The sequence below is a fragment of the Oncorhynchus clarkii genome, chromosome 29 (genome assembly GCF_045791955.1).
Source record: "Oncorhynchus clarkii lewisi isolate Uvic-CL-2024 chromosome 29, UVic_Ocla_1.0, whole genome shotgun sequence".
NCBI lineage: Eukaryota > Metazoa > Chordata > Actinopteri > Salmoniformes > Salmonidae > Oncorhynchus > Oncorhynchus clarkii.
The window spans coordinates 7392574-7410354 of NC_092175.1; the positions used below are offsets into that span (position 1 = coordinate 7392574).

The 17781-nt window shown below is 43.6% G+C and overlaps 1 protein-coding gene across 1 annotated transcript in view; it reads left to right on the plus strand.

Annotated features, from left to right (window-relative positions):
* Positions 1-4468: 4468 nt before the first annotated feature.
* The window catches only part of LOC139388272 (GDNF family receptor alpha-2-like), an 86383-nt gene continuing 73070 nt past the window's right edge, over positions 4469-17781 (plus strand). Inside the window, exons 1-2 of the mRNA XM_071134838.1 lie at positions 4469-5056; positions 10388-10687. Coding sequence (XP_070990939.1) covers positions 5017-5056; positions 10388-10687 — 340 coding nt within the window. The 5' untranslated portion in view covers positions 4469-5016. The remainder of the gene's footprint in view (positions 5057-10387; positions 10688-17781) is intronic.

The window sequence follows — 17781 nt, forward strand, 5'->3', positions numbered from 1 at the left end:
GGAATATCTACATAGGCGTACAGAGGCCCATTATCAGCAACCATCACTTCTGTGTTCCAATGACACGTTGTGTTAGCTAATCCAAGTTTATCATTTTAAAAGGCTAATTTATCATTAGAAAACCTTTTTGCAATTATGTTAGCACAGCTGAAAACTGTTGTTCTGATTAAAGAAGCAATACAATTGGCCTTCTTTAGACTAGTTGAGTATCTGGAGCATCAGCATTTGTGTGTTCGATTACAGGCTCAAAATGACCAGAAACAAAGAACTTTGTACTACTCCCTTCACAGAACAGAGCAAACTGGCTCTAACTAGACTAGAAAGAGGAGTGGGAGGCCCCGGTGCATAACTGAGCAAGAGGACAAGTACATTAGAGTTTCTAGTTTGAGAAACAGACGCCTCACAAGTCCTCAACTGGCAGCTTCATTAAATAGTACCCGCAAAACACCAGTCTCAACGTCAACAGTGAAGAGGCGACTCTGGGAGGCTGGCCTTCTAGGCAGAGTTCCTCTGTCCAGTGTCTGTGTTCTTTTGCCCATCTTAATCTTTTATTTTTATTGGCCAGGATGAGATATGGCTTTTTCTTTGCAAATCTGCCTACAAGGCCAGCATCCCGGAGTCGCCTCTTCACTGTTGACGTTGACAGTAGGTGACGTCAAGTGTCCTTGACCACTACTAGTTTTATATTGTAATGTCCCCCCATACACTGCTGCTACTCTCTGTTATTATTTATGCATAGTCACTTTAATAACTCTACCTACATGTGCATAATTACCTCAATTACCTCAACATTGACTCTGTACCGATGCCCTATGTATATGGCCCCGCTATAGTTATTTACTGCCGCTCTTCAATTATTTGTTATTCTTATCTAGGTTTTTCGGACTGGCTGCACATACACAGTGCTGTATATTCATCTAACTCCTATAGCAGTCAGTATACAAAACATAATCAAAAGTATATGGACACCCATTCAAATTAGTGGATTCGGATATTTCAGCGACACCTGTAGCTGACAGATGTATAAAATCGAGCACACTGCCATGCAATCTCCATAGACAAACCTTGGCAGTAGAATGGCTCATAGTGAAGAGCTCAGTGACTTTATACGTGGCAATGTCATAGGATGCCACCTTTCCAACAAGTCAGTTTGTCAAATATTTGCCCTGCTAGTGCTGCCCTGGTCAACTGTAAGTGCTGTTATTGTGAAGTGGAAAAATCTGGGAGCAACAAGGGCTCAGCCTCGAAGTGGTAGGCCACACAAGCTCACAGAACTGCACTGCCGAGTGCAAAAGTGCATAAAAATCATCTGTCCTCGGTTGCAATACTCACTACTGACTTCCAAACTGCCACACACAAGCCTGAGATCACTACGCGCAATGTCAAGCGTCGGCTGAAGTGGTGTAAAGCTTGCCACCATTGGACTCTGAAGCAGTCTAAACGCATTCTCTGAAGTGATAAATCACACTTGCCAGGAAAATGCTACCTGCCCCAATGCATAGTGCAAACTGTAAAGTTTGGTGGAGGAGGAATAATGGTCTGAGGCTGTTTTTCATGGTTCGGGCTAGGCGCCTTAGTTCAAGTGAAGGGAAATATTAACGCTACAACATACAATTACATTCTAGATGATTCTGTGCTTCCAACTTTGTGGCAACAGTTTGGGGAAGGCCCTTTCCTGTTTCAGCATGCCAATGCCCCTGTGCACAAAGTGAGGTCCATACTGAAATGGTTTGTCGAGATCAGTGTGGAAGAACTTGACTGGCCTGCACAGAGCCCTGACCTCAACCCCATCAGACACCTTTGGGAGAGATTGGAACGCTGACTGCGAGCCAGGCTTAATCGCCCAACATTAGTGCCTGACCTCACCTGAATGGAAGCAAGCCCCTGCAGCAATGTTCCAACATCTAGTGGAAAGCCTTCCCAGAAGAATAGAGGCTGTAATAGCAGCAAAGGGGGGAACAACTCCATAATAATGCCTGTGATTTTGGAATGCGATGTTCGACAAGCAGGTGTCCACATACTTTTGGTCATGTAGTGTACGTGCTGAATGTATTTATATAAGTCCTGCAGCATCCTTTGCTGAATGGAGAGAAAATATCTTGAAGACTAGAACACAGTGAGAAGGAGACAGCTATCATTCTGCTATTATAATGGGACTGTCATAGAGAGAGAATGTTGTACCACCAAATGTGTAAAACAATCTCCTCTAGTCCAGAAAGTTGCTGGTTAAAATCCTGATTGGGGAGATACATTGTGCACAATTAACTGGCAGCCGAAACACTCAGATCCCAGGTACCATCCCTTACCCTTGATCTGAAACAGCCCCAGGGCATTCCATCTCTTCTACCCATGCCCAACATCACTCCATCATTACCACTGATGTATCCTTTAACTTCAGCTCATTAACCAGCTTTAATTATTCATTAGTCTTTCTGCTTGGTTAATTAAATTAAAGGTCCGGCTCATTGGGACTGACCCCACTGTTTTCCATTGGGAAAGAGAGAGGGAGGAGAGAGGGAGGGAGGAGGAAGAGAGGGAAGAGGGAGAGAGATAGAGATGCAGAGATAGGGGCTGGGGAAGAGAGAAATGGGGGAGAGAGAGAGAGAGAGAGAGAGAGAGAGAGAGAGAGAGAGAGAGAGAGAGAGAAAGAGAGAGAAAGAGAGAGAGAGAGAGAGGATATCAATGAGGGATGAGTGGAGAGACAGAGGAGAGAGAAAGATGGAAGAAGGAGAATGAGAGAAGAAAGAGAGATAATGAAAAAGAGAAATAGAGCAGGCAGGGGGAGTGATAGGAGGTTAGTGAGGAAAGAGAGTGATGAGAGGAGATATTGGGAATGATTTAAAGTAGGTTGTATGGGGAAACTGTGCCGGATACAATTCAGTGTGTGTGTGTGTGTGTGTGTGTGTGTGTGTGTGTGTGTGTGTAGTTGGGATCACTGTTGACCCATCTTATTGTTGTGTGAGTTTCACCCTGCAGCGCAGAAAGCAGTAATACTATTGGATGTATATTAGCATCTGTGTGTGTGTGTGTGTGTGTGTGTGTGTGTGTGTGTGTGTGTGTGTGTGTAAGCAGGGTTAGGTAGGTTACATTCTAAATGTAAACAGTTACTAGTTACCTGTCAAAAATTGTAATCAGTACCATAACTTTTGGATTACCCAAACTCAGTAACAAAATCTAATTACTTTCAGTTACTTTCGGATTATTTTCCCTTTAACACGCATTAGAAGAAGACAAAAAGGATCCATCAAATGCATTTGGTGTGTCATCATAATGGTCTCTCACTCAACAAAATCTCATAGTTTTCCTTCAAAATTCGACTAATTATGGATTAACATCTATTTTATACACATTTATTCCGAGAGATTAAGGTTAGGTCTATGGTTTGGGGAACATTCTGCAAACCGCTTGCTAGAGCGTTGTGAACTGCCGCAGCACAGTGGTCTGAGCAGAGCATTTCAGCTCTTAGCATTGTGAGTTTTACCCAGGGCTGGGCAATTGTTTTTCTTTTTTTGGTGAGCACCAAGGCATGCATCGACATGCTCAGGACCTTTTCAAACGTCCACATATTAAGTCTATTTTTAGTGATCAGGCTGCTCTGACTTGTTGTCAGACTGGCTCAGTTGGAACAAATTTAAAGGCCCAATGCAACTGTTTTTATCTCAATATCAACTCATTTCACGGTAATTGTTTTCAATCAAAATGATAAAAAATAAAAATAAATAGCTTTTTAGCAATAGCAAGTATTTAGCTAGTACTGGTTGGGGAGTGGTCTGAGTGGGAGGGTAAAACTGAAAACTAGCTGTTATTGGCAGAGGTTTGGAACTCTCATTCTTACAACATTATGAAATCAGTTACTCCCCAACCCTGTGTTTGTGAGTGTATGTCTATTACCCTCACTCGGTTTGATTAATGCCCTACACCACAGGTCATGCACCGTCTCGGTTCACTATAGAATAAGTGTACGTGTGTATAGGGGCCTAAGAGTGTTTGAGTGAGTGTGCGTTGTGTGAAAGACAGCTACTCTCATTGCATTCGTGGTGACGTGCAGAGCCCATACATTCATGTATGTGAGGAGAGAGAGAGAGAGAGCGAGAAAGAGAGAGAGAGCGAGAGAGAGCGAAAGAGAGAGAGATTTCCTACCTCCCTCTGATAGAACAGGAGCTGCTTTTCTCCTGCAGGCGGACTTGAGGCTCCTGGAGTGAATTAGAATTCTCCTAGATCTATTACAGGTTGACTGTCTCCCGGCCAGGCGTGTGTAGGCTACCATCACATAGGCTACACACTCCCGGTCTCGGAAGTTTAATTATTTTAATGACATCTGGACTAAACAGCCATCAGCTGCCCCTGTGAGACGGGAAGAACAACAGAGTTAGAAATAGCATACTGCTTGCTTTCTGACGTCCTTCTCTCCTTCCGTCAACTCCCCCCCCCCCCACACCCTCTCTCTCTCTCATTCTCTTTCTCTTTCGCTCACTCAAGCGCACACACCATCCTCCATCACACACTCACAGATGAAAGTTTGACTGCGTGTGGCTTCTGGTGAAGGATAGTGCGTTTTTAAACGGAATCCTCGAATCGAAGTCAGAGAGGAACGGGCACTCTCAAACCTTTTAGCAGACACCGGACATTCAGTCAGTCAAGCAGTTTTCTTGGTCCCACGGCAGGTCTCTGTCTCGCATGGACAAACGTTATTACCTGGGAAACTTTGGATGATTTTCAACAATCGCTCCTTCCAGAGAGGATGTTAACGTTCATGGTCCGTTTCACATGAAAACCCTCTGTCTGAGTATGTGTGTCTGTGTAGCCTGTGTGCATGGTTTCAAATGAGGACCTGCGTGTGTTTGTTTTTGGTTTCGTCCGGCACGGCTGTGGTTTTTGGATTATTAACCGGTGAGGAGCAGTGTTAGAGATGTTTCTCTGTTTTAACGATTTACCAATTTATTTAGCCGTTAACGGCTGACCCGGAAAGTCCACATTCCGCCTCGTGACTTCGGGATTACTGCTCTGGAACCTGCAATGATTCTGTTGAACGTTTTCAGCGTGCTGTTTCTGCTGGGTGAGTACACACACACACACACACACACAACGACCAAACATTCAGTTAGGGACATACCAATAACTCATGCCTCCACACACTAAACAATTCGGGTTCTTTGGGAAGCGTGAAGGTTTTATGTGGAACCATAAGGACTCAAAGATCTTCAACAGTTTTTTATTGTTCACAAAAAGGTGCTTTGCTCTTTCAGTGGTAATTCAAATATAGGGGAGGCGGCTAATTAGCATGTTTGGGGGCGTAGTTTTGTCACAGCTCTTTTTGTGCAATCGTGAGTGATAGTGTCATTCCAATGTATCTTTAGTGTTGTGTTATGCCATTCCATATTATAAGATGGTGTATGGCGAGATGACACAAGGCAGAAAGAAGAGCACGATGTTTCAAACCCAGACCGAAATACAAGCAGAGAACTTTCTCCTTTGAGTCAAACAGGAGACATAATTACATGTTACTCTCCTGAAAACCCTGAGCAGTCGACGGAGAGTGAACTCTCTGAAATGTTACCTGACAGAAGTGAGGTGAAGGCTTCTGAGCCTCAAAGCAATGACGAGGAAAATGCCCAGTATGACTCTGGCCCCGTGGGAGCACGTCTTGTGAAGAATGCGGATCCATTCCTTTTGGTCGATCTGTTTGTGGTATCAGGCTGGGTGAAGAAGGGTTTGGGTTTTGTCAAGAAGTTAACTTTTTGTGCGTCTGCTGGTCAGGGGGAGAGGGCTGTTTCAGGATGAGGGTTGTGTCCTTCTTTGCTCTCCGGAGTAGAGTGCCACTGAAAGGAGTGATAACTGGGGTGGCAGTTGAGTGTTGAAGTGAAGTTGAGGATCCCCCGGTGTCTGTAGTAAAGGACATTCGTGAACATTTTGTTTGAATATATTTTTTGAATTCTGATTTTTCAGGAGGTGCTGCAGCACCGTCAGCACCCCCGGCTATAGTGGCCATTAATTGTACCGCACAGATGGAATGTAAACCCCAGAAGATTCAATTGGTCGAAGCAGCAGAGATGTTTTTGGGTGTCAGAGATTTTAGTGCAGAAAAACTGCAGGGGGTTTTGAGAGATGGGGTTCCAGCCTCCCAGGGCGACGGCCTGGTGTAGGATCTGTTAGGGCCAAAGTAGTGGAAGGGAGTGGTGGAAGGGAGTGGTGGGGTGTGTTGCTGATAGTGGTAATTATATATGGCGGTGAAACTTTGTTTACTTTCCATTAAAAAAAACATTTGAGACCATATGTGCAATGCACTATCCGAACTGTGAAAGGCAGCAAAGCGTCTAGTCTGACGGAAAACCACATGAATAAGAGTAGTATTACTTTTTATATATGACTATGACCAGTGACAGTATCTTGTGAAAGACTCATGTATTGTCTTGTGTCAATTGAAAACGACTGACTAAATCATTTAGAACTGTATGACCATGGTTCTTTACAGAACCTTCAAAAAAGGGTTCCACCATGGTTACAAGACAAAGAACCCCCATCTGGTACTATTTAGAACCATACTTTTTTGTGTGCACCTGGTGCCTTGCTGCTGCTAGGGAAGGTTTGTGATCTAAAGGGATGTTGGTAAAAGTAGAATGTAGAGCCTATTATTATGTGACCTGATGTAGTAAGCATCTAAAGGTGATTTGGGGTAATATATATCAAACATAGTTCTTTAGATGGTAAATATGAAGAGACGTTCAAGCTCTCCCGTCTGGTAGAAGCTGACGGTCAAAGGGACAGCGCATGAGGCACGTTCCCTCCGTCTCAGCTGCTTGCTAAAGTGTGTGTGCATGTGAATCTGGTTGCCGCTGTGTCTGACGACTGCATAGGCTCGCGCGGCAGAACTGTCCTTGGTGCTGAAATTTGTTCACGGTCGTGGCACTAGCCTGTGGTGTGTCACATTTTTGCCTTCCACGTGCTACCTGCATGTTTGTCCAGTCAGGCACACTGTGTAATCGCTATGAGTTTTTTATAGATTAATCTAGAACCCATTACTCACAAATCCAGAATTTTACACAGTTTTCCTATATTTACATTATTGATATTTTTGTCATGTTTTGAGGTGATCTAAAACAGGAGAGAAGAGGGAAATGGGGAGGGGTGAGAGAGAGAGAGAGAGAGAGGGGGGGGGTGGGGAGAGATTGGGATAGAGAGGACAGGAGGGAATGGATAGGAGTGGAGAAGGGAGAGGAGAGTAGAGGATGTGAGGAGAGAGGCTAGAAGGATGGAAGAGGTGGAGGATAGAGGAGAGGTTATTTCCCCTGACAGTATTTGACACGTTCAGAGAACTCCCTTGTAAACAGCATGTAGCCAGCTCTACACTGCTACCACACATACACCAGTAGCGTAGCCAGAAATTCATTGGTGGGTGGGCCTGCAGAAATGTTGTTTGCACAGTTCACAATTGGCTCGGCAGGCCTCTCTGTTTAACTGGATCCCATCCAGGATATCGGCTGAACTAATTGGGGTGGTGGGGGAAGTAATAGTCTGATTCGTGACAATATTATTAATAGCCTATATTCATTGTCAAATCACGAGTGAAGATGCGGATGTACAGCGTGTGCATTTGAGGCAGCAAACAGAGACATGCTTTTTTTTTATATACCAAAATGCGAATTCTTCACATCAAGTTCCATGCAGTCCAGACCTCTTGAATTAGATAGACCATCTATCAGAAGAGAGTCTCAGGTTCACAATGCACATACGTTGATTCTGTGTTCCACAGGTATACAATGCAGGAGTGTTGACTGTGATTAAGGCAATGGACTATGAGCTGTCTTATTTGCTAACTGAACAAATTCGGAAGCACAGTGACATCATTTCCTCAATGCGCAATAAATCCGCATTAAATCAATTTAATACACCGTCACAAAGAAATGTGTGATTTCGTTTAGGCAGGTCTTTAAGGAACATTATGGTGCAAAAAAAAATGTGTGTTTCAAATGAACATAAAGGCCAATCAGATCAGATTTTTGTTGCAATAGATTAGGCATGCACTCTCTTACACCAAACAAAGGTCATGATAAAGGCTACAATGTACAGCACAGTAAACCAGTGCAACATACAGGAAAGAAACAGGGGGAAAAAATAACATAGAACTGCCATCATTGTCAGACTCACAGCCACAGCAGAAGATGACAGGGCTTGGTGTTGAACTTTGAAATGACATCACCATAAGCCAAAGACTCAGTCAGTTCTCCTTCAAAAGAGAGCAGTGACACATTGTTCAAGCGCCCTGTGAGCATGGATGCCCTGTTGCATGCTTTGATCCGATTGACAGTGGAGAATAGACATTCTACAGTGTAGCTGGTGATAGGCAGAGTGATTACGTCTCGAGGAAGCCTGTTCATGTTGGGGAAAATGTATTTGGGTATCAAGCACCACGATGAGTGTATTGCAATGTAGATGGGGCGGCAGGGTAGCCTAGTGGTTAGAGCGTTGGACTAGTAACCGGAAGGTTGCTAGTCCCCGAGCTGACAAGGTACAAATCTGTCGTTCTGCCCCTGAACAGGCAGTTAACCCACTGTTCCTAGGCCGTCAATGAAAATAAGAATTTGTTCTTATTAACTGACTTTCCTAGTTTAAGAAAATAAAATGTAAAGCTGTCCTATCAGGGCTCATCAGAGTTCCATTCTTGGGTTGTTGCTCCAGTTGTTTTTTAAATCTCGGGGTGCAAGTTAATTAAGAGCCTCCTGGTTTTCGTGGTGCCCACGCAATAGCATGTACTGCTTGGCACATAAAAGCACGATACCTCTTACAGCTTTGATGTGTGCTCGACTCCTTTCAATGTAGGATGCTGCACATGCCTCTGTTGACCTGCTTAAGAATATTTTGACTGGTGCCATTCTTCAAAGTCTGTGGCTCTCGCTGCTGCAGCCATGTATGCGTTGCTAGCTTCACCTCTTAAGGATCCGTCCCTTTTTTTCAATTATCGCCTAAAATGACAAACACAAATCTAACTGCCCATAGCTCAGGTCCTAATGCAATGATATGCATATTCTTGAAACCATTTGAAAGGAACCACTTTGAAGTTAATGTAGGAGAATATAACACATTAAATCTGGTAAAAGATAATACAAAGAAAAAAACATGCGTTTTTTGTGTGTTTTTTTTATTGTACCACCATCTTCAAAATGCAAGAGAAAGGCCATAATGTATTATTCCAGCCCAGGTTCCGTTTGGATTTTGGCCACTAGGTGGCAGCAGTGTATGTGCAAAGTGTTGGACTGATCCAATGAACCATTGCATTTCTTTTCAACATTTTGTGCCAAGACTGCCCAAATGTGCCTAATTGGTTTATTAATACATTTTCAAGTTCATAACTGTGCACTCTCCTCAAACTATAGCATGGTATTCTTTCACTGTAATAGCTACTGTAAATTGGACAGTGCAGTTAGATTAACAAAATCTAAGCTTTCTGCCAATATCAGATATATCTATGTCCTGGGAAATGTTCTTGTTACTTATAACCTCATGCTAATCACATTAGCCTATGTTAGCTCAACCATATCGCGGGGGACCCACAGATCCTGTAGAGGTTAACACAAAACTGTCTGATATGCTTCAAATCTTTAAAACCAATCTTAATGAACCAATCCTCCATATCCACATCAGGAAAAAGGCAGACTTTCTGGCTATACAAAGCATCTCTTGATATATTATATATTTCATCCCTTGAAATGATTCTATCCTTGCCCATAATCATTAGTGTTGCAGGGAACGCTGGCAGTTTGTGCTGGGAAGCAGGCTCGTGTATTGCCGACATGTCTGCAGGTTCTGATGAAGCCGGGGCAAGGGCTGTGGCCGAAGGAACTGAAACCACTTCAGGGAAGTGGTTTCAGTTCTTTCAACTTCGGGGTCAGTCGTTGGTGACTTTAGGGGTCAGTCTTTGGTGGCTTTGAGGTCAGTAGTTGATGGGTTCGGCTTCGCAGTCAGTTGTTGGTGGCTTCAGCTTCGGGGTCAGTCGTTGGTGGCTTCGGGGGTTAGTCGTTGGTGGCTTTGGCTTCGGGGTCAGCCATTGGTGGCTTCGGCTTCTAGGTCAGTCATTGGTCGCTTCGGGTTCGGGTTCAGTCGTTGGTGGCTTCAGGATCTGTCATTGGTGGCGCAATAAGATGCTCGGGAGGAGACCGCCTATCCTCGTCTTCTATATGCGGTCGCTTCAAAGATTTGAACAGTGAGGTTTGTTTGTCAATTTTACTTGTTTTTGTTAGTCAAGTTGGCTCATGAGTCTTGACTATAATTACGATCTTACCCCCCCCCCCCCCCCCCCCCCAGATGCTGTGTGGGTGGGGGGTGTTAGTGTCAGGGTTAACGATTATTAACATCATGATTGATCATTATTCCTCTTCTCTCTCTGCTGCAGGGTGTGTTTGTGTGGTGTGTGTGTGTGGACATGGATGGAGGGAGTCCCTGGAGTGTGTGCGGGCATTAGAGCTGTGTAACGGGGACAGCCAGTGCAGCTCCAGCTACAGGATTATGCGTCAGTGCCTGTCAGGCGGGGCGCGGGATCGCCAGACCATGCTGGCTAGCAGGGAGTGCCAGGGTGCCATAGAGGTCCTACAGGATTCGTCGCTCTACAACTGTCGCTGTAAGAGAGGCATGAAGAAAGAACTACAGTGTCTGCAGAACTACTGGAGTATACACCAGGGCCTGACAGAAACCGGTGAGTTACCTGGGCTACGCACAAGTAGGGAGGGGGTTGCCTGGAGTGCATCTGCTGGCTCCGAACTCAATGCTCCCTTTGTGTTTGTGTGTGTGTTCACGGTGGCTCCACACACACACACACACACACACGTATGCACACACACAAACTCTCTCTCTTTCTGGGCACGGGTAGCTGGCCTAGTTTAGTGTTTGCGGCAGTAGGCCTCATTAAGGAGTTTCTCTCTTTGTTCTCCCTTCCTCTCTGGACGTTTGCTGCCAACACAAACCCACAAACACATGAGCACACATATGACAATGCACAAACACACACACTCAAGGGCATACACACTCTCCCCCTCAGCATGACTGGTGGCACACAGAGCTCAAGGGCACAGACAGAGTGAAAGCGAGCTAGAGAGGGAGCTTCTAGGTGACTGTTATCAGATATAATACATTTGTCATTGTGGCTTCCTGTTTTGCCCATAAAGAAAAATTAAAATGTTGTGTTTATATAAGCATCCCAGCTTTGTGTGTGTGTGTGTGTGTGGGGGGGGGGTCTGTATTATACTCTAGTATTTTCAGAAATATACTGGCTCACTAAACAAATAGAGGGAGGAGAGGAGAGGAATGGAGAAGACAATGAGGTGAAGAGAGGTGAAGAGGAGAGGAATGGAAAGGAATGCGTGACAACAAACAACACATATATAAAGATAACTCTATTCCATTACTCAACCACATGAAAACAGATCTAATTACATTGAATAATCTTCCCATAAATTGTACAGGTAGAATTAACCTCTTTACAATGGCATGGCTGATAAAGTCTTTGTGTTTACTTTCAGTAAGTAATACCAATTGCCCCACCGAAGTATACCTGGTCATAAGACTTTATATGGGCAAATAAAACTAATAGAATGAAAAGGAAAGTGGTTTAAACCTTCCAGATGTGCACGCTCATCCCCAGAATCGTTTCACGTGTCTATTTTCAAAGGATAACGCTAAGAACATGTACAACGTCATAGTATAACAATATGGAAGAAAATTAAACGTATTCTACAAGAACCAATATCACTTCCTAAAAACACAACCTTATGGAACAATCGTTGGATAGCTTTTCAGAATTCACCGATTGTCACGCCCTGGCCATAGAGAGGTTTTTATTCTCTATTTTGGTTAGGCCAGGGTGTGACTAGGGTTGGCATTCTAGTTTCCTTATTTCTATGTTGGTGTGGTTCCCAATGAGAGGCTATCGTTGTCTCTGATTGGGGATCATATATAAGTTGTCCTTTTTTGTTTGGGTTTTGTGGGTAGTTGTTTTCTGTTTTTAGTGTCTGCACCTGACAGGACTGTTTCGGTTTTCCCTCTTTGTTATTTTGTTCGAGTGTTTTGAGTATTACATTTATCATGAACACTTACCACGCTGCGTTTTGGTCCACTCCTTCATATGACGATCGTTACAGAACTACCCACCAAAAAAGGACCAAGCAGCGTGTTCAAGAGGAACAGGGATCCTGGGCCCGGGAGAAAAGAGAGTGGAGGACATCCTGGACCTGGGAGGAGGTTATGGCAGGGGACAATACCCTGCCATGGAAACAGGTGGAAACAGCGAAAGAGGAACGGTGACAATACGAGGGGACACGGCTAGCACGGAAGCCCAAGAGGCAGCTCCAAAAATATTTGGGGAGGGGGCACATGAGGAGAGTGGCAGAGTCCAGGGTTCAGACCTGAGCCAACTCCTCGTGCTTACGGTGGGGAGCGTGTGACTGGTCAGGCACCGTGTTATGCAATGATGCGCACGGTGTCTCCAGTGCACATTCACAGCGCAGTGCGTCCTGTGCCAGCTCCCCGCATTTGCAGGTCGAAAATAAACATTCAGCCAGGACGGGTTGTGCCAGCTCTACGCTCCAGACCTCCAGTGCGCCTCAACAGTCCAGTACGTCCTGTGCCTCCAACCCGCACACCCCCTGAGGTGCATGTCATCAGCCCGGTGCCACCTGTACCGGTCCCACGCATCAGGCCTCCAGTGCGCCTCCACAGTCCAGTACGTCCTGTGCCTCTTCCCCACACTCGCCCTGAGGTGCATGTCATCAGCCCGGTGCCACCTTTACCGGTCCCACACATCAGGCCTCCAGTGCGCCTCCACAGTCCAGTACGTCCTGTGCCTCTTCCCCACACTCGCCCTGAGGTGCGTGTCTTCAGCCCAGTGCCACCTGTACCGGTCCCACGCATAAGGCCTGCAGTGCACCTCCACAGGCCAGAGCTTCTGGTGACAGTTCCCAGTCTTTCCGGCGACGCTTCACAGTTCCCAGTCCTTCCGGCGATGCTTCACAGTCCGGAACCTCCAACGACGGGCCACAGTCCGGAACCTCCAACGACGGGCCACAGTCCGGAACCTCCAACGACGGGCCACAGTCCGGAAACTCCAACGACGGTCCCCAGTCCGGAACATCCAGCGACGGTCCCTAGTCCGGAACCTCCAGCGACGGACCTCAGTCCGGAGCCTCCAGCGACGATCGTTACACCGATAAATTGTTCCGAAAACTAAAGGCATAGAAACCATAAATGACTTGGTAACAGGAAATAAATGTATTTCCATAATAGATTTAAAAAGTAATTTTGGACTGAACAATGTACATAGGTTCAAATACAGTGCATTCAGAAAATGTTCAGACCCCTTGACTTTTTCCACATTTTGTTACAGCCTTATTCTAAAATTGATTGAATAATTTTTTTTCCTCATCAATCTACACACAATAGCCCATAATGACAAAGCAAAAACATATATTTTTTAAATTGTTGCAAATTTATTACAAATAAAAAACAAAAATACCTTGAGCTCTGGTGCATCCTGTTCCCTTTGATCATCCTTCAGATGATTCTACAACTTGATTGGAGTCCACCTGTGATAAATTCAATTGATTGGACATGATTTGGAAAGGTATACACCTGTCTACATAAGGTCCCACAGTTGACAGTGCATGTCAGAGCAAAAAGTATTGATCTGTGGAAGGGTACCAAAACATTTCTGCAGCATTGAAGGTCCCCAAGAACACAGTGGCCTCCATCATTCTTAAATTAAAGAAGTTTGGAAAGACCAAGACTCTTCCTAGAGCTGGCTGCCTGGCCAAACTGACCAATCGGGGGAGATGGTCCTTGGTCAGGTAGGTGACCAATAAGCCGATGGTCACTGTGACAGCGCTCCAGAGTTCTTCTGTGGAGATGGGAGAACCTTCCAGAAGGACAACCATCTCTGCAGCACTCCACCAATCAGGCCTTTATGGTAGAGTGACCAGACGGAAGCCATTCCTCAGTAAAAGTGAGAGACTAGTCAAGATCGGGGGAAAGATGAATGAAGTACAGAGAGGTCCTTGATAAACCTGCTCCAGAGCTTTCAGACTGGCGTGATGGTTCACCTTCCAACTGGACAACGACCCTAAGCACACCGCCAAATAGCTATGCTGTGACACTCCCCATCCAACCTGACAGAGAACAATGGGAGAAACTCCCCAAATACAGGTGTGCCAAGCTTGTAGCGTCATACCCAAGGAGACTCGAGGCTGTAAACGCTGGCAAAGGTGCTTCAACAAAGTACTGAATAAAGGGTCTGAATAGTTATGTAAATGTGATATTTCAGTTTTTTGTTTTTTTCATACATTTGCAAACATTTCTTAAAAGCAGTTTTTGCTTTGTCATTATGGGGTATTGTGTGTAGATTGATGAGAAAAACAACAATTTAATACATTTTAGAATAAGGCGGTAACGTAACAAAATTAAAGAAAGTCAAGGGGTCTGAATACTTTCCGAATTACATATCACAACATTTCGATTGAAAATCTTTTGGACATCAGAGCAACCTTGAGGGAATCTTATTTTAGTCAGAAAATAATGTCCATATGATACCTTGCAGAGAGCCTATCCAATTGAAAATCTCTTAGAAAAAAATATAAACTATTGGAACCCAGACTTAAAAAGAACTGATGTTGGCACAAGATGGAGGGAAAGTTGCAGCATAACTAACAAAATGACAGTAAAACATTTAATCAAGTATAAACTAATGTAGAGAATTTATAAAATGAGACTAAATGTACAAATGTTACAGCACAACGGCAGAGTCATGCCTTTAGTGTAAAACGAATAATGACTCAATAATCCATGCTTTCTGGGAATGCTATAAAGACCAGAAGTTGTGGGCGGAGCTGTCCATTTGTATGTAAACGTACTTTTAATCCATCTGTCTGCATATTTCAAGACATGGGGGTGTAGTGAAAAAACATATACTATCAATCAATCCGCCATGTATGCCCAATGGAGAAATTTAATGATGTATTATTTACATTTTGAAAAGCATTGGCGACCGAGAAAAACTAATTGATACAATTTAAGGCCAACTGGCAAACAATAATGCAGGCACTAAGGATGGGGGAGTTAGCATGCGGGCGTTGGCTGATTAGCTGTAGTCATTTTTTTTGTATGTCTGTAAATTGTTACTCGTTTGTAAAATGTTGTATATGGAGTGAAAAAAAAGCAAAAAGGGGAAGAAAAAAATAATAATTTGGGGAAAGGAATACACAAAGCCACATACAAACATCTTTTTTGGCCTTCTTGAGTAAGGCAGCTTCAAAATACAGGTGTTTCAGCCTAGCTCAGTGCTTTCTGTGGTGTTGGGCAGCCAACGGAAAATACAGAGCATGGGCTTGGTAATGTTCTCTAGTTGTGCCGTGATTGATTCAGTGTTCTGTCACTCATGGGATAACTACGTTACCGCAAAATCTCCCGGGAAAGTTTTGAAAGTTCAAGCTCCTTGGATGCTGCCATAGATTTACATTAGAAGTGCCCATCCAAGAAGGCTCAAAGTCATTAACCATAGAGAAAATAAGGTCAAATCACGCTGTGTCTACCGTAGATTTGATTTGGCTAATCATGTCAACATTATTCATTTGAAATCTTAGCTAGCAAGCTAGACAAGCAGTCATCATCATGAATCAAGTCGACAGTGTATTGGCAAATCCTTTTCAATCCTTGTCATATGACGAGAAATTATAGATTAAATTTATCGGTGCTCATCGGCCATTGAACATAAACATTACACAGCAAGTAGGAAATCGCAAATTCAAGAATTAGTGGTTTGGAAGGAATCAGTGGCTAGCTGTAAGCGTTGCAAAGCAATCACTAGCCTGCTCTTCGGTGGAGAGGGTGTGTGGTCTAAGTCTGGTTTAAGGGTCTCTTTTCTAAGCTTAAAATGATAAACATTCACATGCATCACCATGGGCCAGAAAAGGTTAAATACATTGGCCATGCTGTCAATCCAGCATGACTTCGCCCATGTTCAAAACAACTGGAAACTCTGAACTGGGAAATCTCAGACTTCAGTGAGTTCAAGACATCTGGGAACAAGATCCGACTGGGAAAATCTGTTTTGAACGGTCATCCAACTCGGAATTCCAAGTTGGGAAAACAGGACTCTTTCTAGAGCTCCGACCTGAAGATCACTGACGTCGTGATTCAACCTTGTTTTTTTACAAGTTCCCACTTGTCTTGAAAGAACCGTATATACAGAGAATGCCAGACTTTGATGACAAAGTTTGATGACAAAACATACCCATAAGAAGGACCGCTGCACCACCTTCCTGTTCAAGTGAGCACAGCACACCAAGGTGAGTCCAAAAATATATTGTATGCTGCTGCATAAATGATGCAATATGCCAGGGAGATATGTATACTGTAGCTAAGATTGTAAAATTAAGTTAATGTTGTGTAGTAAGCTGTTAAACCTCTCTGGGAAATGTGGGACGCTAGCGTGCAAGATAGCAAATTATGCATGCAAGATAGCAAATTAAAGCTACACTTGTTGTGAATCCAGCCAACATGTCAGATTTCAAAAAGGCTTTTTCGGCGAAAGCAAACAATGCTATTATCTGAGGATAGCACCTCTGTAAACAAAGAGAGAAACCATATTTCAACCCTGCAGGCGCGACACAAAACGCAGAAATAAAAATATAATTCATGCTTTACCTTTGACGACCTTCTTTTGTTGGCACTCCAATATGTCCCATAAACATCATAAATGGTCCTTTTGTTCGATTAATTCCGTCGATATATATCCAAAATGTCAATTTATTTGCCGCGTTGATCCAGAAAAACACTGGTTCCAACTTGCTCAACGTGACGACAAAATATCTCAAAAGTTACTTGTAAACTTTGCCAAAAACATTTCAAACTACTTTTGTAATACAACTTTAGTTATTTTTTTTATTTAAATAATCAATAAAATTGATCTGTGTTCAGTACAGGAAGAAAACAAACTGAAGCTAGCTTTCTGGTCACGCACCTCTATCTAACAGTACACTTCAAGTGACCCTCGTTCAAGATGTCCGTACTTCTTCATTACACAAAGGAATAACCTCAACCAATTTCTGGATTCCCAATGAAAACTTATTGAAAAGAGAGTGACCTAAAAAAAAAAGAAATCTGAATGGTTTGTCCTCTGGGTTTCGCCTGCTAAATAAGTTATGTTATACTCACAGACATGATTCAAACAGTTTTAGAAACTTCAGAGTGTTTTCTATCCAAATCTATGCATATATTATCTTCTGGGGATGAGTAGCAGGCAGTTGAGTTTCGGCATGTATTTCATCCGGACGTAAAAATACTGCCCCCTGTCACCAAGAAGTTAGTAGCCCTAATAATTTGGTATTTTCCCCCTCATAACTTGGCCTAATGTTCTGACTTGGTGGTGCACATGTAGCCTATAGCCTGTTTTAGAGAAAGGTCATAATTTAATATACTAAGAGCTTTCACTGTCTGCTTATAGGCCCCCTTTATTTATCCTACATTTCTGACTTGGTGTACAGGGAGAATAATTTAAGAATGGCTCATGTTCTGAATTCTGTCACTGTACATTTTAAAAGTGCTGAACAAATAGCTATATTGACTATGTCCCTCTTAGCTCGCTCATTAATGTCTCAATCAAAATTACAGATTGCCTCTTATCCTCTCATTGTTTCCTTATGCCATAGTTTGTACATCTCAATTGTCAGTAGAAACCACATTCGTTTAAGCAAGTCAACCATACCTGCTATATATTTTTTTAAAGGCAGTAAATGAGGCTGAATT